General features: G+C 36.1%; 5 protein-coding genes across 5 annotated transcripts in view; 3 read left to right on the forward strand and 2 right to left on the reverse strand.

The window, feature by feature from the left end:
* Positions 1-152: 152 nt before the first annotated feature.
* LOC117607265 (uncharacterized) lies at positions 153-1,984 on the reverse strand. Its single transcript, XM_034330781.2, has 5 exons — positions 1,842-1,984; positions 1,192-1,593; positions 904-1,108; positions 608-823; positions 153-540 (listed from the first exon to the last, which is right to left on the reverse strand). The coding sequence occupies exons 1-5, from the start codon at positions 1,909-1,911 to the stop codon at positions 291-293; spliced, it is 1,143 nt and encodes a 380-aa protein (XP_034186672.1). The 5' UTR covers positions 1,912-1,984; the 3' UTR covers positions 153-290.
* Positions 1,985-2,277: 293 nt separating this feature from the next.
* On the forward strand, positions 2,278-3,463 carry Sgt1 (suppressor of G2 allele of skp1). The gene is made up of 5 exons (XM_034330799.2): positions 2,278-2,420; positions 2,500-2,610; positions 2,734-2,935; positions 3,022-3,221; positions 3,306-3,463. The coding sequence occupies exons 1-5, from the start codon at positions 2,379-2,381 to the stop codon at positions 3,411-3,413; spliced, it is 663 nt and encodes a 220-aa protein (XP_034186690.1). The 5' UTR covers positions 2,278-2,378; the 3' UTR covers positions 3,414-3,463.
* A 137-nt stretch (positions 3,464-3,600) lies between these two features.
* Positions 3,601-5,089, reverse strand: LOC117607267 (mitochondrial potassium channel). The gene is made up of 2 exons (XM_034330798.2): positions 4,779-5,089; positions 3,601-4,621 (listed from the first exon to the last, which is right to left on the reverse strand). The coding sequence occupies exons 1-2, from the start codon at positions 4,944-4,946 to the stop codon at positions 3,833-3,835; spliced, it is 957 nt and encodes a 318-aa protein (XP_034186689.2). The 5' UTR covers positions 4,947-5,089; the 3' UTR covers positions 3,601-3,832.
* Positions 5,090-5,160: 71 nt separating this feature from the next.
* LOC117607260 (S1 RNA-binding domain-containing protein 1) lies at positions 5,161-8,226 on the forward strand. Its single transcript, XM_034330761.2, has 3 exons — positions 5,161-5,333; positions 5,438-7,292; positions 7,372-8,226. The coding sequence occupies exons 1-3, from the start codon at positions 5,290-5,292 to the stop codon at positions 8,143-8,145; spliced, it is 2,673 nt and encodes an 890-aa protein (XP_034186652.2). The 5' UTR covers positions 5,161-5,289; the 3' UTR covers positions 8,146-8,226.
* A 401-nt stretch (positions 8,227-8,627) lies between these two features.
* The window catches only part of LOC117607256 (uncharacterized), a 116,053-nt gene continuing 103,206 nt past the window's right edge, over positions 8,628-21,474 (forward strand). Inside the window, exons 1-3 of the mRNA XM_034330745.2 lie at positions 8,628-8,689; positions 8,748-8,826; positions 9,910-10,117. The gene's annotated coding sequence lies outside the window, so the exon portion shown is untranslated. The remainder of the gene's footprint in view (positions 8,690-8,747; positions 8,827-9,909; positions 10,118-21,474) is intronic.

Consider the following 21,474-nt stretch of genomic DNA (forward strand, 5'->3'; position numbering starts at 1 on the left):
ATTATCCTTATCGTGGTTTCTCTTCTTCCTCTATTATATTCCTTCTTTTTACTCTTAATATTCTTCCTTACTGATTATACTTCCTTAGTGAGTTTTAAGTTTCATCCTCCTTTACTTTTTCTCGGTTCTTTTCATTAAGATTTATAATTTCCTAATCATTGTTAAAAAAAGTATGTAATGTGCATAAACAAATTATGAAAATAATATTTATTAAGAAATAGATAATTTCATGATATAAATTCGTTCTCTTATAAGATAACAGTATATTAAAAGTTTGATTGTTCTGAAAACTATTTTCTCTTTTTCTTATTTACAACAGACATAGGTGGAGGTAATGGAACCTTCAGTGTAACAAGTTTTTTATCCTCCTTGTTAGGTAAAGCACCAATAATTCTGGCAAGGTCTGTTAACTTTTTCAGCCCCATACGGTGAGTAAATATTGTTGCAAATAATTCTATATCTAATACAAAATTGCAAATTATCAATGCTAATATCATACAATGTATCACTGCTTTATCTTTTACACTGCTTGGTCTCAACCTGTAAATCATTTTAAATCAGTTATATTAAATTATCTGTGATATGTGTGCTATCTGTTTGTACATACCTTCCAGTATTACTTTGAATGCTATATGTATCCATTACATGAGCGTTAACTTGTTCGGAAGATGGACAAACGTCAACGTGCCGTTTTTTAGCATCTCTTATTGGCATATTTAACCACGTTACAACTGCTTGAATATAAATCAATAATGCAGCTTTTTTAATGTTATCTGGATCAGATTTTAACCGTTTCAATGACCAGACAAAGAACTTTGCTTTTCTATACATAAAATACATAATAAATATTAAATAACTGGTAGTAATATTAAAGGAAAATTAATTTTTGAACATCTAACGTACCCTTCAAAATCATTAACATCAGTGTTCATAATTTCTGCAGCTCTTTCATACAAAGTTTTTAATGTGCTTTCTGGTACAATATCAAATGCATTGTATACATCTGTTACGTTAGTCGCATCTCTATTACAGTGTGGTAATGCTGTGTTTGTAATATACTCATTCTCTGGTAACTGCATTGATAAGTCTGCTCTATCAACTTCAACATCTATAAGAAAAATAAACATTAATAAATAACACTATCAAATTATAATATATATTTTATTACTTTTTGAAAAAATAAATTCTTACTTGATACTGTTTGTTCAAGTTGCTCTTTAACAGAGTCAACATTTATTTTCATTCTTTCATACTGCTCTGTTATACGTTTCGCTTTCTTTGATCCAAACTGTTTATTTAATGTAGCAATATTTTCATCATCAGCACTTTTCTTATTGTCCACTATTGGTTTCCCCAATACTGCATTTACTTGCCATCGTTCAACTTGAACTAGTCTAACTTTTCCTGTTTTCCTGTTGTGGAGCACGAGCATAGTACGCATCAAGTCTTGGCTCGTGTCGGGTTTATAACCTCTATAAACAATTTGCCCATTTGACAAAGCCACCATCGTTTTCTGCTTTTTCGGGTCGTAAAAGAGACCGGTTGACATCTTTTTAGCTTCTTCATCTTTAAGCTCGCCATTCTGAAAATTCACTGTAAAATAATAACATACATCATTCAAGATCCAAAGCGTATAAATGTAAAATACGAATTATAACATTACAGTTTCTTGATTTGTAATTTATAATTGAATTTATGGTAATAGCTGATAATTATGATTAATAAAAAAACATAAGAATCATTCAAAATAAGGGTATTATTTCAAAATGTAATCTCATTATTTTTTAAAGCAATGTGCACATGGATATTTGAAGTACTAAGTAACCGTTTAATGACTATACCAATGATGGGCTGAACTTTGGTCGAGTCAATGATTACGTCTTCGATAATAGCTTCAATCGGTCGTTTCATTTTTCATAAAATATTGTTTAACTATTTTGTTTAAAAGACTACATTCATTCCGTCCAAAATTTAAACACTGATGAACACTGACTACAGTCACTGTGGAAATATAAAAAGCGCCCTCGCTCGTTGGTTTTATCGCCATTGTTTTATCAGAAATAGGATCACTTTGGTTGCATTTCTAAAGCATGATTAGTGAAATTGTAAACTTATTTTAGAACATAACTCGTATACAGTTTTCTAAAATCTTTTTTTTACAATATCTTGCAACCGATGTGTTGCTTTGGTTTTAATTATCAAACAATTTTCATCTTCAAACAGATGAAAGACTTTAATATTCATTTTATCTGAATATTGATATCACTTGTTACACTCCTGATTTGTCACCCATATGAACTTTCGAGAAGTGTGATATACGCGAATTTTGTCAAACTTCTGAATGATTTGTCTTTAAAAATTACAAGAAATTCGGTCTAATGGCTAACGAAGAAACTGCAGCCCAAACGGGCGGTAATGAAGTATGAATTGTGATTAAATATCATTGATAAAATTAATTTATAACGATGTCCTAATGTGAGAAAAAATATTTTTTTACAGATGCCAATTCCAAAAATAAAACACGACTGGTATCAGACGGAAACTCATGTTATTGTTACAATTCTTGCAAAAAATTCAGAAAATGTTAAAGTTGTCTATGAAAAAACTACGGTAAGTATACAGAAATCATAATGGAACAAAAGAAATATTTATCCTTCATTCTGTGCCCATATTAGGCATAATGCTTTTTACAGTAAAAGTAACATTAATCCATTAATCTTTGTTTTTGTTTAGTTAAGTGTATCTGCCATGTTACCATCAGGAAATGAATATACTTTGGAATTAGATTTAGCTCATCCTATTGTACCAGAACAATGTTCACATAAAGTAGTTCCATCCAAAATAGAAATCAAACTAAAGAAACAAGATGGAATCAGATGGACTGTTTTAGAAGGAAACCCAGTTGTACAAAACCCAGTGCAACCTATACCTCGAGGTAAATTATATTATTTATGTTGAAATTATATTACTAATAATACTTGCTCAGAACCATAAGATCAAAACAAAAATTATTTTTTTAAGAGATTCTACAAGCTGGTAACCAGCCACCAAAATATCCTAGTTCTAGTAAAAAGTCACGGGACTGGGATAAGGTAGAAAAAGAAATAGCAAAACAAGAAGCAGAGGAAAAACCAGAAGGTGAAGCTGCTCTTAATGCTCTGTTTCAACAAATATATGGCAGCAGTTCAGATGAAGTTAGACGTGCAATGAATAAATCCTTTGTAAGTAAATTTGTTTTGTAGAAATTCGATAAAGACTATCAAAGTTTGATGTCGATTTTAATATTAAATTATTTCAAAAAACAGCAAGAGTCTGGTGGTACAGTACTAAGCACAAATTGGTCAGAAGTAAGCAAAGGTAAAGTTGAAAGAAAACCACCAGATGGCATGGAATGGAAACCTTGGAGTACATAAGACAGCTAATACAGTTGATATTTAAATTGCTTATTATTTAAAAAGATAATTTTAGTTTATTTTCAATGGAAATACTTTCACAAATATTTAAAAGGCTAAAAATGTATCTAATATTTTTTATCCTGCGGATACTCTTTGTATATTATAAAGTTAATTAGTTAAATAATTGTCTCTATTCGAGTTTTATGTTGTATTTATCCAGTTTATTAAATATACGTATGTATTTTTTGGACAACTTATGATTCCTGTTCTTTCCACAAATGGAAGATGATATAATGTAGTTAAATTGTATGACAACAAACAGTGGAACTTTGTAAGCATATATTAATATCTTTTTACTTCAATGTACATTTATTTACAAAGCATATAGACATAAATAAGTAAAATACTTGAAAACCATTAATAACTGCCATTAATCTTTAACCTATCAGCATTTTAGCTATTGTATACAAACCAACAAAGCACAGTCCTAATACAATATAAGTTGTTTGCATTTCTTTTAAAGTATTTGTATTTAGTTCTTTAGTAACTACATTTATTTTTTGTTCATTGCTATTGTTATTATCTAATCTTTTAATAACTTCAGAAAATAATCTATTCATATTATTTTCTAACGTATTTAAATTATTTTCAACTACACTTTCATTTCTTTGTTGTGCTTCAGCTATGACATTTCGAATACTTATTATTTTACTATAATTATATGTCATTGAACCAATCAATGATATAATTGCTAATACAGCAGATGCAAGAATAGACAGGTATTTATACTTCTGTGCATTCATTGTTTGACTATCATGATATTCTTTGATAGCAGTTGCTAATAATGTAAAATGATCTTTTTCTTCTTTTTCTAATAAATCAAGCTGTGATACAATTTTTGCTTGATCCTGAAGACTTTTGTTTTCTATTATTGTTAACTGCACATATTTTGGATCATCCCGTTTAGTTTGAATGAGTTCAGAATATACTTCTTTTAATTTATTATTTATCAGTGTTGCTTGACGATTAAGATGTCTTCTATTATCCTGACATTTGAACAATTTGTCTTGAGCCGTAATTACTTGTTGCTTGGCTAATTCAACTGTATCTAAACCTGTTAATTGTTGATACCATTGCCACCATTTTAACACTTTCTTTGGTAATAAACTTGGTTCTAATTGTGGTGCATTCAAATTTTGCATTACAGTTATATCTTTATTGATTTGCTGAAATACATAAAATAAATTTAATTCAATATAACACACATTACAACTTAAATTGCATCAGCACTTACAAATAATTTAAACAATTTTATTACAATTGATAGTAACCAAATTCAGTTCCTCCTTTTTAATCATTAAAAAAAAATATATATGATGATACCTTTGAAACAACATCATATTTTGCAGCAACAGCATTTTGTACATTATTAAATTTTTCTTGTACCCTTCCTGTGGCATTATTGATCCTTGTAGTTGCATTATTAAACAATTGGTGTGTATTTATTCTATTAGTTACAAGCTTGATTAATGATCTAAATTTTTCTGCCATTATGTACACATATTTAAAGTAGATAAAAATGAGCAATAATTAAATCAGTGAATTAGCTCAAATTTTATTACAAGTTATAGTCATATTTATTAATTTTCTATATATTTGATGCTTATCACCAAATATAAATCATTTTTTAAAAAATCTTTAGTACATTATAGTTTTATTTTAAATTCGGCTTGAAAGATATTGTAAAATAATTAAAAGAATAACATTGTCGGAACTTATTAAAGACACGTTTGCAACGAATACAATCAGGTTTGGTTAGGAACTTTTGTTGACAATTGTCCTCCGTTTATATAGGAAAGAAAAACATACATACATATATGAAAAATATATTTACATGATACGAATAAGTCTATTTATTTATTCAACAGTTAATTCTGTGTATGTAATGTCGTAGTATCTCATAATTATTTGTTACCCAAAAAATCATTTGTTACATAACCACTAAAGAATTCACTTCTTATTTCTTTTATTTTATTTTCTAGAAAACATCGTTGCTTGTCGATTACATCGAAACAAAATTGCATAATGAAAAGAAGCCTACGTAAAACGACTCAAATAAAACAGATAATTGAGTTGAGTGATTCTGAAAATGATGATAATGTTATAAAGGATGATGATTATGTACCAGAAAAAAAAGTTTCAAAAGTAGATCAAACAAGAAAAAGAATTAGAAAAGATGATCCAAATGTAGATCGTAAAAAAAGAAAGTCTAGCACACTTTTATTGCCTTCAAAGGAAGAACAAACAGATTTAAGAGAAAAGATACAATCTAAAAGAACAAAAAGTAAAAAGACAGTAACACAAGCTATTGATAAGGAGAATGTTAAAGAATTAAAAAATTTTCAATTTAATTCTGTACAATGCAAAGAATGGACTGAATTAGATTATGTTTGCGAAAAGAATGGTATTGATAAGCATACTGCTGAAAATGTTATAAAGCTTTTCAATGATGAGAATACAATACCATTTATTGCAAGATACAGAAAAAATATAACTGGTGGTCTGGAGCCGGATAAACTAAGGGCCTTAAAAGAGAGTCTTGATCATGCTAAATTAATTAAACAACGTGCTGCTACTATAACAAAAAGTATAGATAAACTTGGACAATGGTCACCAGAAGTACATGCTGCTATTGTATCTGCAAAATGCTTGGATGATTTAGAACATATATATTCCTTTTTTAAACCTGCATCTAAAGCATCTTTAGCAGAAAAAGCAAGAAAATTAGGTTTGGGACCTGTAAGTGATTCTATATTACAAGGTCACCCATTGCCTCAATTATCATCTCTTATTTCTGACAAGGATGGTTTAAAAACTGAAGAACAGATTAAAGATGGTATTATACACATAATAGCAGAAACTATAAATAAAGATAAAATGGTATTTGACAGAGTTAAAGAGCTCCAAAGCGTATCAATCATAAGTATACAAAGTACAGAATGTAAAAGCAGTAAATCTAAGAATGATAAAAAAGAAGGAGATAAAAAGAGGAAGTACGAAATGTATTATAATTTTGATACAAATACTAAACTCATTAAACCACATCACATATTAGCTATTAATAGAGGAGAAGCACAAAAAATTTTAAGCGTTAAACTAAGTTTACCTAACTCTTTTGAAGAACAATTTAAAGCATATTGTTTGAAACTGTACAGACAAGCTATGGCAGCATCAAAACTACACACCGAAATACTACATAATAGCATTGATTACGCATATAAGAAATTTATTAAACCATTGGTAACACGTCGCGTTCGAAATGAATTAAAACAAAAAGCAGAGACAGCATCTATTGAAGTCTTTGCGAGTAATGTCAAACAGTTACTTCTTATTCCACCAGTTCGTGGAAAAGTTATACTTGGTATAGATCCAGGATTTTATCATGGTTGCAAACTAGCAGTAATTTCTGAGCATGGAGATGTACTTGATACAAACGTAATTTATCCGCACGGTAGCTCGGATATGTTTGAAAAATCATCTGATATTTTAATAGATTTAGTTAAGAAGCATAAATGTACAATTTTAGCCTTAGGTAATGCTACAGCCTGCAGAGAAACTGAATCATTCTTAGATAAATTGATTAAATCTAAGGCATTTGGTTCATTAGACGTTTTATATACAATAGTTGATGAAACAGGAGCATCAATTTACAGTTGTAATGCAGAGGCAAAATCTGAATTTCCTGATCTTGATACGAACGTAATTTCTGCTATTTCTATAGCAAGACGTTTACAAGATCCACTTGCTGAATTAGTAAAAATAGAACCTAAACATTTGGGTGTAGGAATGTACCAACATGATCTACCCGAGAAACAGTTATTAACTACTTTAAATGAAGTAAATATGAAGTCGTATCTATTTAGTATTAAAAATATGATTATTTATTATATTTCAATAATAATAAATATGTCTGCAGGTAGTTTCAGAAGCTGTAAGTTTTGTAGGAGTGGATGTAAATACTGCGTCTCAATGTCTTCTGAAAAGAGTTGCTGGACTAAATGCAGTCAGAACAAAGAATATTATACAATGGAGAACTGAATTTGGTGCATTCAAAAACAGGCAACAATTGTTGGATGTTAAAGGAATTGGAAACAAAGTGTTTGAACAGTGTGCTGGTTTCATTAGAATACTTCCAGAAACTTCAATGACTGATAATTCAGTAAAAATTAAAGACTCTAAAAAGTCTATACATAGTTTTAATTTATTAGACCAAACTTGGATACATCCTGAATCATATAAAATAGCTGAACGGTTTTTAAAATATTGTAATTGCAATTTAGAAAATCTTGGAACCACAACGTTTATTGAAAAAATAAAATCGCATGCCGATGAAGGGTATGCTGTTTTAGCCGAAAAATGTGGTACGAATGCAACAACAATGGAAATAATAGTAAAAGGCTTGTCTATGAAAAAAGATGAAGATATAAGGTTTAAAACCGCTGGTCCTCTCTTTCAGAAGAATATGATTACTATTGATGATATAAATACTGAAACTGTATTAACTGGTGCAGTCCGAAATGTAACACATTTTGGAGTATTTGTTGATATAGGAGTAGGTACATGCGGGTTAATACCAACCACATTGTTGAACAATTCTACTGTTTCAATAGGTCAACGTGTAGAAGTGAAGGTAGTTGCAAAAGATCCGTGTCGTAATAGGATTACTTTAAAATTAATTAATGTTTTATAATGTGTTCCTACCTGTATATGTATTTTGTATTTAATTTAATTTGATCAATTTTTCGAGAATAAATTTTATTCTATCACGGAAGATTCTCTTTTACGGAACATAAAACATAACTTTTCAAGGATGGATAGTCTGACATAAAACTAATTTATTGTTTCCCTTTTATAGAATAACGAAGTATTACACGTTGGACCAGCATTTGCATATTTCACACACGATTTGCTACAACTAATAATAAATCGTCCCTTATCGTCATCGCGCATTGACCTAGAATTAATCATTTTATCTGTTCTATCCCTTTATAAATTCTTTTCATGAAGTAATGGGATTTTGAATAAGTTGCGCGAATTTCATTCGATACTACCGTATATGACTCGAATCGATAAAATCGAAGTTGCGATGTCGATACTTAAAACGGAAAGTGCGTTTGTAACGGCCCGCGGAATCTTGCGTGTGGAACTATTCATCGAAGCAACGGGATTTTAACTGTAAATTGTAAATATTGTGAAGCAACAGTTAACAGAACAGCCATCTGAGAATCTATACGGTAAGTTGGAAATACCTAAAAATGAATTCTGTGCATGTTTTATAGTTTTTCTGCTTAGGGAAGGAATTCGAGGTTGTCCACGAGTCAGATGTATCGGATGGTGCAACAGGAGTCGCATATCTTTTTGATGACACAAGGTTAGTTAGAATTACTAATAAGACAACAATCTTCCATGAATTTTATAACTTTCGTTACGATGATAAATCATTATTAATCTATATATACTTGCGATGTATCAAAATTCGTACAACTCTATTTCCGACGTGGATACGTCCGCCATCTTGTTTATTGAGAATTTATAAAGTTATTTAATAAATATAAATTACATAATTTTTAAAAGCAAATATTATCGAATAATTACAAAATTAGTCAACAAATTTTTATAAAAAGATATATTCACTAAAATTTGTATTTTTTGAAAAAAATCTTATGATTTCGAAATATATGGAAGTCAATTTGACTACCGCAGTCAAATTTGCGCGCGTATTTCTGTAGTGCTGCAGCGTTTCAGCAAAGTGGTTGTTCGGCGTCTTAATTTTGTCTTAAATCTGTGTTTCTTTTGTGTGTGTTTAATTTCAAGAGTTAACAAACGCATAAAAAGACAGGTAAGCATCTTAAAATATATTGAAATGTTCATTAATTAGGATGAAAGTAATTTGTAAATATTATGCACGGTAATATGTAAGTATGTCATTGGTAGCGTCGTAAATCATAAAATTCAGGCTGTTTTTATACAACTGTTTAACTGTTTGTATCTGATTACTCCCAACATGTTATGGAACAGTTTACGAGCACAAATTAAATATTAGAATAATACCGCATAATATATTGTTCTCAAAATAGTGAAAAAAACTATTTAAAACATTTTTCATCGTTTTTTCCACATATCTGGCGTAGCGTACCAACATAACCTCCCACCCCCTTTTTTGTCATCCTTTTTCGTATGCATGACGTGCCTGCCATGTACACATTAGACAGGCACATAAAATTTAGGAAAACTAACAGCTCTGCAGATGCGTAGAATAAAGTTAAAAAAAGGTAATGAAAAAATGAAATTTACAAATAATTAAAATAAAACGAAAAAATATTATTCTTGTAACGAATATTATTGATAAGAAAGTCATATTTGTCGTTAAAAAAAATTTTTTTTTTCTTTTTCATGATTATATTCAGCCGCGTTAGTTGAAATTAAACCTAACTCTTGCACGGTCTTTTCACAGGAAACGACGGGGTCCACGGCGATTCTTCTCTGCTTCTCATTTCTCTCTGTCTGGGATCCCCCGTCAGCTTCTCTACAGACAATGGTTCGCCCGCAGCACCGGCTGGTAATATCCTGGAGTTCACCTATGGCCTGTGCTCGTCCACGCGAGTCTCGGAGCCCTTTTACTGAAAGCGGTAAAAGTGACGGCGTCCTTGGATCCCGATACGGTGAGTCACATACGATGTTCCATAGATAACAAACCGATGAATCGCCTCCAGTTTACCCGGTTGCGTGAAACAAATGGACAACGGTTAAGGATCACGGTATTTTCTAATAGAGTCAAGGAGAGACGGGCTTACGAGTTCCTAGATAGAAAATAAAAAAAAAAGAAAGAAAAAAGAAATAGCGTAGAAATCTCTTGGGTAAAATGAAGGAGCATTGGTATTAATGCGCTCGGTTCTGCTAGCTATGGCCTTTAAATATTTAACAAATTCAATCTTGCCGGCACGACGGTCGCGGTCGTCGGGGCTTGTTGGCAGAACGCCATCGTCGTTGTATTAAGTTCTCCTGTTGTTCCTTCTGCCTTAGGATAATGCATGTAGGTTCGCGCGAAAGGTTGCATAGTTTTTAATTTGTCGATGGCACAGGTCGTTGCAAAGAAGACACGGAGGATTCGAGGAACATAGCTGGGACACAGCCTCTCTTGTGTACATTGAACAATGGTCACGAAGCTGAAAACCGTGGATACCAATACCTTCGCGTGGTGCATACACACGTATGTACGTACGTGTACAGGGTGTAAAACAAGTTTTGTCTCATGGTTTTTGCAAATGATTCTACTGTTATTCTAATTATACATTATAACACGTCATAAGAGATCCATAAAACGATTCAGAATTGGTTAAAAATGTTATTGTTGAATGACACTCGTGATAGAGAACTCCTTTTACACCTTGTACACGTATAGAAGCATGATGTAGCATCTGTACACATAGCAGTAGATAAGCTGTGTCTCATGCGCGCAAAGGCACCATGCTCTATGGCTTTATTTCGTTATTGTATCCTTGCAGTCGGTATCATTTTCTGGAAACAGAGGATTTCGTTTCAGGCTACGCTGAAAGTTTTAGCAAGCAATCTGCCGACTCTGTGCCTCTATCTGATAACGTCTAAGCTTCTTTCATTCCGCCTATGTCTGTTCGTTGTCTCTCGAATTTCGAATCAATTTTGCAGGAGATCCGGACCCTCGGGTGTCGAATAAATCGCCTTTGCTGGAGTTTAAGAATGACATTGTCTTCCATTCTACTTTTACTTGTTACTTTTCGTTTGTTCTTCATCTTTTCTGCTTTCACCCCGATGAAGTCTGCTCGATACAGGTGAAAGAAAGATTGAAAATGAATATATCAAATCCAGATTTTTAAATCTTTGTATCGTCTGGTATTGCATAACCGCAGGTTATAAAGTCTCTCGCGTTAGAACGAATCATTTGGGCATTAAAGGAGAACCGCAAAGCTTCGGTGGCAGGGGAAACAAAGAACTGTACTATAGGTTGTAGCAGGGACCACAATGTCGTAACGACGAAATATAGGTAGATATTGCAAGGGGATGAACGTGTTGGTGCAGCCCCCCGGGTGAAAAGTAGTTTCAGATCGTCTAGTCTAACAATGGCGCGTATGAAAAAGAGAAGAAAATGCGGGACGCATGAAAAGCGTAGCGGAAAATAAAGAGAAGATAGCGAAGTCGGAGGAGCGGCTCTCAGCCGAGAGGACGAGAATTCAATGCCAAGGTTTCAGCCTGCAGTTAAATCGATATTCGATATTTTACGCTCGCCAAACGATATGTATATGTGCATGTTGTGGCAATATTATCGCCTTTCGTGTATCTTTTCGACGACAATGTATCCGTATATATTTTTCTCTCAATAGTCGATGTACCCTATGCGTTGAAACTTATTGTTAGATATTTTCAAAGAGAATCGTGCACCAAGGGACATTTGTTATTATGTTTTGCAAATTATTTGAATATATCAGAAGCCTATGAATAATCAGGGATACTCGGTACTGCATTTATGTTTCAATCAATTTAATTTTCAGAGCGCGGACCACAGAGAGAGGCTCAATTTTAATTTAATTTCATCCCGTAATTCATTCTACAATTTTTCTCCCTAAAATATTTTATCGACGTTATTTCACGCTTCTCTCGCTTCTAGTCACCGCTTACCTTATTTTCTTTTCCCAACCGGGAAAGTACTCCGAAAGATCATAATAAGTTTTCTCTGACAATTCGAACGACGAATGCACAGCGGTTGCTTCGGTCACGTACAAACGATTTCCTTCTTATCGCGCACGGCTCCTAGTTTTCTAGATCGTTTCACCCAGGCATGTAACGGAGCTTTCTATTTTCTATCGAAAATACATTCCGCAGAGCATTGTGTGTACGTCGCATCGAATATACGTCTACTCGATCGCGAGTATTCACGATCCCCGCCCACTGCAATCCGATTTATATATACGATTGTTCAACGAAAATCAATTGCCCTCGCGAAGCTGCGAACTCGCGAGTGATTTTAGATTAGAACAGATGAAAATTAGGGAAATAAGGGGGAAGAGAAATCGTATATCACCGACGGAGTGATTTGTAAATAAATAAAAGGAAATTTAGATCCGTTACAAATTGCTAGTGACTGGCTTTAGCAGCGTGTAACTTTCGTTCGTACAAAGCGCTTTTCCGGCGAAGAAGCTTTTTCCACCCCGCTTTCTTTACCACCCTGCCATTTCGACGGCTTAAGTTCTTCTGATGCGACAGCTTCGTAACAGCATACAGATTACTACAAGAAATATTCTGACGTATAAATACGAGGATCGTTTCATTAAACGCAAGCTGGCAGGAAATTTCCATATAATTTCAAATAGAAAAATTTACTTTTTCTAAATTTTCAAATCGAACAATTCATTTTCGAAGATCGGTAAAATCATACCTCTGTTGAAAAGAAAAATATTCCGTTTCGAATACCGGAAACTTACGGTATTCCGCGTTGTATCTAGTACCATCGGTATAGTCCCTCGACTCATAGGAGCTCGGTGATCCAATTATCGCGGTACACCGCGAACGTGAAGCACGGCTGACGCCGGCTCGCGCGACCCTTCACCTCCGCCCCTATTTGGGAACGGGGTAACTGCTGGGTACCTGCAGTGGTAACGATCCTCAAAAGCAGAACGGATGATGTCTCGCCGTAGGCAACACGAGGGTCACCGTGGATTCGACAGACGGATATCAATTGAAACGCCGCGTTAAACCGTGCCATTCCGAAAAGAATCTTTTCCTCTTCTTCCTATACGTTCGTTCGAAAAAACGGAGGGAAATTCTGTTCCCTTCACTTCTCTCCTGCATTTCTTTCATTCTATTTATCACACCCTCTGATTATCTAACGCAATTTTCTTCGTTTATCGAGTATAAATTTAATTGCAAACAAGTCTGTTCTTAGGAAGACCAGAAAAGAATAAGGAGAGAAGTCATTTCAATAACTGCAAATTTCCAAGGGACATTTTTGGCACGATCGTGCCACGGCTGAAAGGAAACAGCGAATTCCTCCATATTCATGGCAACCATTTCGAATAGAATATCTACGCGAAATGCATAATATTCGTAGCGGTGTATGAACATTGGACGTGAACCAACATCGCCTGTTGTCCTCCCTCAAATATGTACAACTGAAACGAACTCGATTTACCTTTCGGTCCCATGGTCTTCGTTAGCGTTCTCGATGGCTCTCGTTACACGCGAATCGCGATGCAATAGAGTTTAATATTTCACGTTTACATCGCTTCTATGACTCCGTGTAATTTCTTTCTTTTTTGTTCTAACAAATTACAATTTACGAGTAGATCAAGGCGTGGATTTTTGAAATTAACGAGAGACAGGTTTAATCGAGATTCGAAATAATTCGTAGCTGTTTGGCGTTTGGAACGCTTTGAACGATCTACTACGGGAGTCGGTAGTTTTCGCAAGTTGCGGAATTACCCAGACACCGTAGAAGCTGTATTATCGTCGGTTTTCGAGGCAGTCGTTTATTCGCCAGTCTAGTCACACCGGCCAAAGTTGCGAAGTAGTTGAGAGGGCGGGGGGAGGGGAAAAAGAAATAGTTTTTCGTGCTACGCCACTGGACGGAATATTGATCGACGGGGTGCAAAGAGACTCTTACACTCGACGCCAGTCGTGAGCCAACCCTTACGTAGGCCCTTGCACGTTCGCGTTATACTCAACCATACACCGTCGATCAAATCTCTATGGAACATTGAATTTTTCGCCTAGTTCCGTCGATCGGCAAAGCTTGCCTTTAATTCGGCTCGAAATTTTCAATAGCAAGTAAACTTTGAACAATACTGGGGTAGACAATCCGTAACACGATTTCGTATCGGGAATATCGAACTCGATTATCCGTATGTTTGCTCGAGAAGTTTTAACTCGAGGTTTGCCATTGATTACTCGGCGAACGGGTTCTAACGCAGATTTCCGCAGTGTTCGAGGATTGCGTTCCCGTGGCCTGTATTCGTCCGATAAATCGGACACAGCCGTTCGTGGTATTTAATTGTAGTCGGAATCGACGACAACCGATTTCCCAGCAAGCGGTGCAATTCGTTTTCCCGATTAACACCCCGCACGCAAATCGAATATACGTCTTTGTGTATAAATACCGGGGATGAAATTTCCAATCATTAACACCGTGTATTTCCTTTCGAAATCTTTCTTCATTTTCCTTACGATTAATAGTTCAATTATCAGCTGCTCGACACTGTACGTACCTTTAGCTAAACGCCCGGAGCCACAAAGAGGGTGAGAGCTGCGGTCATTGAAATAAACTAGTTTATCTTGTTGACCACTCTGTCGGACGTTCGATTGACTTGTCTGTAAGCTCTATTAGAGTAGCCGAGAGTTTCCTCCGTTGTCGGACGGAAAGTAATGCAATAACGACTTTATTAGGGTTATCGACGTATGCACGTGCCTCACCCTCCAACATTTTAACTCTTCGCATGTTCGTTACGGAAACCCTCGCCCCAACGACCGTACCTCGGTCCCCTGTCTAGTCCTAGCAGAAGAGACCGCTAATTGCTAATTATCTTACACTTTTAATTAATCACGCGTCGGGTGGTCAGACCGGATACACGAATATTAATTCATACCTCTGATTCCATTCAATTTCGTGTCGCTTGTATCGTCTGAATAGAATAATTTGGATCGTGTTCACTAGGGTATCATTTTTCGTGGTAACGTGTTACGAAAAGAATTATTAACGCATCGATATTAATTTCATATATTTTTAAAGCCAATCACTTGGAAAGTTGTTTGGAATTTTGTAATTTAAATTTTCACTTTATTATTTCACATTATTGGCGTTTCAAGCTTGAAATAGCATAAAACTGGACCGGCTATGTATAATTAAACGCGATTTTTCGTCGGTACCAGGTCCGGCTATTGGATTTTAATTAATACCAACGGGAATCGTTATCCCCAGATGTGGAACATTGATTAATAACTTTATCCTTTCGGCCAGTCTCCCTCTCTTTGTATCCGTAAATTTACGGGCTATTTGCTGCAGGTTATTCGCCGAGACTCTTTCCTCTTCGTACATTTCAAACGGTACCTCTTAATTTCCCCATAAAATCGTAATATATCTTGTCGTAAAACAAATTTTTCCTAATTGTGAAATACTTTTTTAAAAAAGAATCACCAATCCTCTTCCCTCGTTCCCATTGTTTCTGGCACACAATTACGTCTCGTTATTAATTTCGTTTATCGTCGCGCGTGAAAGCGCGAACACGAAAATTTGTCGTCGACCGCTCGAATGGATGAAATAAAAGAAAACCGGGCAAATAAAAAAAAAAATAAAAAAATGGTTCACTTGTTATTCGTACGTTGGCCATTGAATATCTGAATCTGGTCGAAGCTTTATTTTTGCCTGGTTGGTGGCACGGGTCGAAAGGGCGTCGGAGGGACGAACAACGGGGGTGGTTTTCCCGCCGGCGTCTAGACGCCGCGGCGCCTGTTCTCCAGGCATCAGCTGCTTACGGAAGTACGGTCGATGCTTGAAATTTGCTTTTTTTCCCCCTCCTCTTCTTCTTTCCTACCCGCTACTGTTTCCTTCTTTTCTCTACTTCTCGTACTCCTTCGTTAACTATTTCGATCGGACCTTTCGGTTATTAGAGAAACGGGAACTTGGACGATAAACTGGCACGAGGGCCTCTGATGAACGGCAAATGACGTTCGAGGTTATTAAGGACGAAAGTTTATTAAAATCGAGTACCTTCGAGGCTGATTCGAAGGATGTCACTGATTGGTTCTCTGCGAAAAACTTTTGGAAATAAAACAATCCGAGGGAGTTTGTTTAAATGTTTTCCATTGGTTTTCAGATTTAATCTCGTTCGAGTAAATCACTTCGGATTTTGGTATTGGATAAAAATGAAAGGATGTCTGAGGTCGATCGAGGCAAGGGTACAGCACTGTCGTCGCATCCAGGGGAGCGGATTTTAATCAGTCGATGGCTCATGCGAATTAGAATGGGCTAAGGGTGGATCGATTTTTAATCTCTGTAAGAGACTCACGGGAACACGTTACATTCCGACCGGAAACGTAACCCGCTACCTTTTTAATGCCCTTTTCCGTGTTCGAAGGCCGTTTTAAGTTTCCTCGAAATCTTCGATCACCTATCGAATTTTCTTGTCTTGTTTTCTCTGATCTTGTAGTTGGGACAAGTTTGAATAATTTACGACGCACTGGTTAATTGTTTCCCGTGGCGCGTTCGTAAATTAGGTAATTTGTAAATTTTTGGAGGATGACGAACGCGATGGGAAAATTCTTCCGACGCTTCATCCCCATGGGGAAATATTAAACTCGATTAAAGAGAAAGTTGAATCGCGGAGGAGACGGGTTGGTTCGGAAGCGGAAACGGGGTTTGTTTGTAACAAGGGCTCTATTATTATTATTCTTTTAATTAAGCATTTTTCCTATGGAAGTCTTTGATCGCGAGTGTAGCCTAATTTTTGTCGATCAAGACATCTCCGAGTTTAATTATTATACAATTTTGTTTGGCAAGAAGTATCAGAAGATATCGAATGATATCGTCCGGTCGATCGAATCGGGGTCGAACCCTCGTCAAATTTCTCATAAAATTCTCAGACAGAAAATTACTTTCTTTTTTTTTCCCCGGCTAGCAATACCGTTCTCTCAATAGTTCCGCGAACTTCCAGCTCAATTTCAGCGACGCATTAATCCATGCGTTCGCTTTCGCTCGTTCGAACTTTCAGCAAGGGTTCTCGTTCCGTATTATCCAAAGTGACCCGTAAAATCCTGCGGGTGCGACATCGGCGTAAAACAATTCTCCCGGGAGTGTCGCGTAGATTAAAGGGCGTAAAACTTGGCGAAAGCGTAATAAACTCTCTCCTTTTCTCCCTATTTCTTTTCCCTTCCCTCTGCCTCGAGAGCTCGTCTTACCTTCCAGTAGCCAGTTTTCCTAGTCGCACACCTTTCTACTCGAATTACTGCAACTTCTTCTCTTTTATAGCGCTTGTTTACCGCGCATCTGTATACTACTTAAAAAAAAAAAGAAAAAGACTTGGAGGGTGAAGTGTATCTAGGTCGAAAGATTATGGTTGTTGCAAGGTTCAGTAGAGACGTAATTACCGGGTTAAGATGAAAGAATGAATTTTCAATTTAAAAAAATTAAAAAATTCTTAAAGCTTCGAGAAATTCATTTGAATATATAGGGTTATCCAAATTGAGAATTTGAAGATGTGGCACTCAATTTGGATAACCCTATATTAATCGTTGTCTTACCTCAACATTTCCTCGCCCCCTTTTGTCACATTTAGCAGGATTTAGTAGTCCATTGTGTCAGGTGACATTAATGTAACCGGACTAAACGCAGAGTTACAATGTAACAAGCGGCCAGCGAGGGCAACGAACGTGAATTGCGAAAAATGATACGTCTTGTTGCGTATACCCTTATTAACGCGTACCTCGTTAAAAGTAACAACAAACTGGTTCGTTAATTCTGGTATATTATACAACACGCAAGAAATATCGTTTGTTCTCTTTTTTAACTACATCCAATATTTCCCGTCTATTCAGAATTTTCATTATACCTCATTTTTATTCGTAAATTCATTTGATAGAAAGAGAATTTTCATTGAACTTGTTTCACTGTTTAGGATTACGGGGTAATTTTCTTGCAATATAAGATAACAGGCTCGTAAACAACTAATCCTAGCTTGTCTAATTCAACCCCCTATAAATTTAGCGATACCGGTTTATCAAGCACCCATCCACGTGTTCAAAAATATCTCATCTTCAGCCCCTTTCCTTATAATTTCTTTAGCTGATCCAACGCGTTAATTGAAATTTAAATTTGTTATTCTAAAAAATTGGAGTACTTGCATAATATGTTTCAGAGATTTCGTTTACGATTAACCCAGTTCTGATTTGGGGGTTAAAATCCTCTATAACCCAAATTTTTTGGGCTCACAAAACAAAAGGATGATTAATATTTCTGCTTAATAAATAAATTGAAAATCGTGGCGACAAGAATCACCTCTAACCCAGCGTCTCGAAAGGATAATAGGGATTCAATCGGCTTTCCCGTTCGCGGTCGTTCGAAGCTCGTGTTTCGCTGTAATTTTCTCGCTGGCGAACTGCATTCGCCGACCCTCGTAAAACACGTGGCTTCTTTTTATTCCGGCTCGATGCTATGACGGATTTAGTGACCATGGATCGAGCCAAGTATCCCATCCGACTCGGATCAAGTCATTAAACTCTGCAAGCTTTTAACTCCTTTTTCCGACCGACATAAACCGCGTTTAGTACCCGCCGTCGTGTTCTCGGTGATCTCGAACTGAATTTTTAGAAAATATTTCAGATATTTGAAAAATGTACGGTGGTAGATTACCTTCAGCTTGGAACGTCACTGTAATTTGCTGTTCTACTTCAACGCAAAGTCTTATTTACAAATATTTGCAACACGTGTCATCTTCTAAAACTTCCCAGACTTTACAGAGAAACAGAGACTGTCGGTGTAAAGGGAAGACTTTGTTATCGAATGAAACGACGCGATACTACCCTTGTTAATTTAATTAATATTTGCAGTCGCTAGTTTTGCATTTTGTTTGCATAGAATATGAAGTATTAAAGTTTCGCTATGTATATACACGGATAGCAGAGTTATTAATTTACCAAAACGGGGTTAATTAATTTATTCTAACAGCCGATATTCCGATACACAACAGCTTGGCTTAGTTTCCATGCACCGAGTCGAGGGGTGGTTTGGGCTATCGTCCAGGGGATGAACGCTCAAGTTTCTTCTGAAATTTAATTTTTAAAAATCCTTAATGAAAAATGCACCATCTTCGAGCCAGTAAATTATTCAATAATTAGAGAAAGGGGATGGAGAAATCTCAGGGTGGCAGAGACGCTAATGCCGACCCTGCTAGGCAGAGATCCGAATTTCAGCTGTATCAAGCCGTGCTAACGAGGCCATCGAGCTCGTTACCAAACCGATAATTAAATACGGACTGATCTCCGATTGCACTCGTCGCCTTGTTTCAAAATTATCACACCTCTCGACATTAGATAAACAGCGTGTAAAGAAGGATATAGCAATTTTAGCTGCACTCGATTTGAATTTCAGGAAATAAGAAAAATTGATTCGATCTTCTTTCTAAGCGCCATGCAATTTGCCGTTCTCCGAATCTAATCAAAACTTCGATATCCGTCAATGGTTCGATATTTCAGTCGCGATCTGACGAATGGAAAATTCGCCAGGTAGACGAAGATTTCGTGATTTCCCTTTCGAAGAAAAGGGAAGCGAGGGGTTCGTGTACACAGAAGCACAGGTGTAGATGTATGTATATTAAGTTGAGACACAGGGTGGAAGGAGGGGGTGCGTTTTCGAGAGGTTACTCGCGCCAAGGCTCCATGGAACCTTCAGCGAGAGCTCTCGTCGTAAAGACGGTAGGCTGGGAATATCACGTGCGAAGCTAACATGTCCTCAGGGAGCCAGGAGGGTGTCTCCTATGTGTACATAGCCAGGGTATCCAGGGACATGTACGCGGCCAACTTCCTTTCCACCACATTTATAGATGACCGTACATACACTGTGTCTGCGCGCGTAAGCTACCCCAAGCAGCTTAGGTCATTCTTCCTATTTTTAAATGTCGCTCGACGTCGCGACGGTTCACCCCGCGTACCGTCGCGTCGTTTCGACGGATCTCCTGAAAATCTTACCTTCTGTATGCATACCGATGTTTTATTCTTCCATCTACCAGGTAAATTTATTCGGGTATATACAAGTAATTACCTTACCATTACCCGAATAGAAAGAAAGAAAGGTCTTGTATCGGGATCGATTGTTTCAACGAATAGAATCTCTGAGAAGAGACGCGTCCTTTCCATCGTCTACTTTCTATTTAGAAACGAATGAATGGAAAACGACTAACTCGTGATCTTCTGTCCGAGCGAGATAAAAATACAGCGCGATGAATTTTTTCATTGTTATAACGGCCGACAATGCGCATTATTCTTTTTCAGCTTTTGTGCTATATCCGGTTTATTCGTTATCCTTGCCTTAATTAAGATTCGAGGACCGAAAAGGGATTCGTCGTTGGGCTAGAAAAAAAATAAAAATTACGCTCATTTTTATATCTTTTGATAAGGCCAACGTTCGTTCGAGCAAATTTAAAAAGCAACCGAGTAATTTGCTCGGGATTCTATTACCGGATTTATTCTGCCATTTTATTATAGGAACGTATCAGTCGCTTTTCAATTATAAGAACTTGGATTTTCAATTCACCTTTTTTTTTTTAACGTAACGCGTTGAGAATTATATGTATCTCAAGAATAGTATTTTACTAGGTAAAGAAGATATTTGTCTAAAGGTATAGTTTTTGTTATTGATTACACAGGATTTTGGAAGCTTGTCACGTATAACATCCGTGTCCGTCGTTCCCAAAATTCCATCGCGCGAGGGAAATAACGCAAGGCAAAAACAGACGGCGATTCCATTCGAAAAAGGAACGAAAGAGTATCCTTCGCGATAAAACAGAGAACTGGATTTCGAGGAAATCTTCCGTCATATAGGTACAGTACCAGGAATGGTGGGCTTTCCTAGGGAAAGCTCCTTCTACCTCATAGAATTCCCTAGATTCTCGAATTCTCGGCTCTGGTTAAAAGCTCTCACTTTCGAAACCTATAGAAAAATAATTAATTCGTCTTTCGTAAAAACGTAATCGTCTTCGCGGTACAGTTTCGAAGTAGAAGCGATCGTTGCCCGAGGATGTACAAGGCTCTGGTTAAAAGCTTTCACTTTCGAAACCTATAGAAAAATAATTAATTCGTCTTTCGTAAAAGCGTAATCGTCTTCGCGGTACAGTTTCGAAGTAGAAGCGATCGTTGCCCGAGGATGTACAAGCGTTTTCGATTCCGTTCGCATTCTGGTCAACCCCGAAAATGTAGATTCTCGAATTCTCGGCTCTGATTAAAAGCTCTCACTTTCGAAACCTATAGAAAAATAATTAATTCGTCTTTCGTAAAAGCGTAATCG

The sequence above is a fragment of the Osmia lignaria genome, chromosome 14 (assembly GCF_051020975.1).
Source record: "Osmia lignaria lignaria isolate PbOS001 chromosome 14, iyOsmLign1, whole genome shotgun sequence".
In the NCBI taxonomy this organism is placed as follows: Eukaryota; Metazoa; Arthropoda; class Insecta; order Hymenoptera; family Megachilidae; genus Osmia; species Osmia lignaria.

Bases quoted from the DNA above. Each gene is read 5' to 3' on its own strand.
- LOC117607267 (XM_034330798.2), bottom strand. From the start codon at position 4,946: ATGGCAGAAAAATTTAGATCATTAATCAAGCTTGTAACTAATAGAATA. The intron at 4,622-4,778 runs GTATCATCATAT...TATGTATTTCAG, and splicing joins AATATGATGTTGTTTCAAAG to CAAATCAATAAAGATATAAC.
- Sgt1 (XM_034330799.2), top strand. From the start codon at position 2,379: ATGGCTAACGAAGAAACTGCAGCCCAAACGGGCGGTAATGAA. The intron at 2,421-2,499 runs GTATGAATTGTG...ATTTTTTTACAG, and splicing joins CCCAAACGGGCGGTAATGAA to ATGCCAATTCCAAAAATAAA. The intron at 2,611-2,733 runs GTAAGTATACAG...GTTTTTGTTTAG, and splicing joins TTGTCTATGAAAAAACTACG to TTAAGTGTATCTGCCATGTT.
- LOC117607265 (XM_034330781.2), bottom strand. From the start codon at position 1,911: ATGAAACGACCGATTGAAGCTATTATCGAAGACGTAATCATTGACTCG. The intron at 1,109-1,191 runs GTAAGAATTTAT...TTTTTCTTATAG, and splicing joins ACTTGAACAAACAGTATCAA to ATGTTGAAGTTGATAGAGCA. The intron at 824-903 runs GTACGTTAGATG...TTTTATGTATAG, and splicing joins GATGTTAATGATTTTGAAGG to AAAAGCAAAGTTCTTTGTCT.
- LOC117607260 (XM_034330761.2), top strand. From the start codon at position 5,290: ATGATACGAATAAGTCTATTTATTTATTCAACAGTTAATTCTGT. The intron at 5,334-5,437 runs GTATGTAATGTC...TTTATTTTCTAG, and splicing joins TATTCAACAGTTAATTCTGT to AAAACATCGTTGCTTGTCGA. The intron at 7,293-7,371 runs GTAAATATGAAG...ATATGTCTGCAG, and splicing joins TATTAACTACTTTAAATGAA to GTAGTTTCAGAAGCTGTAAG.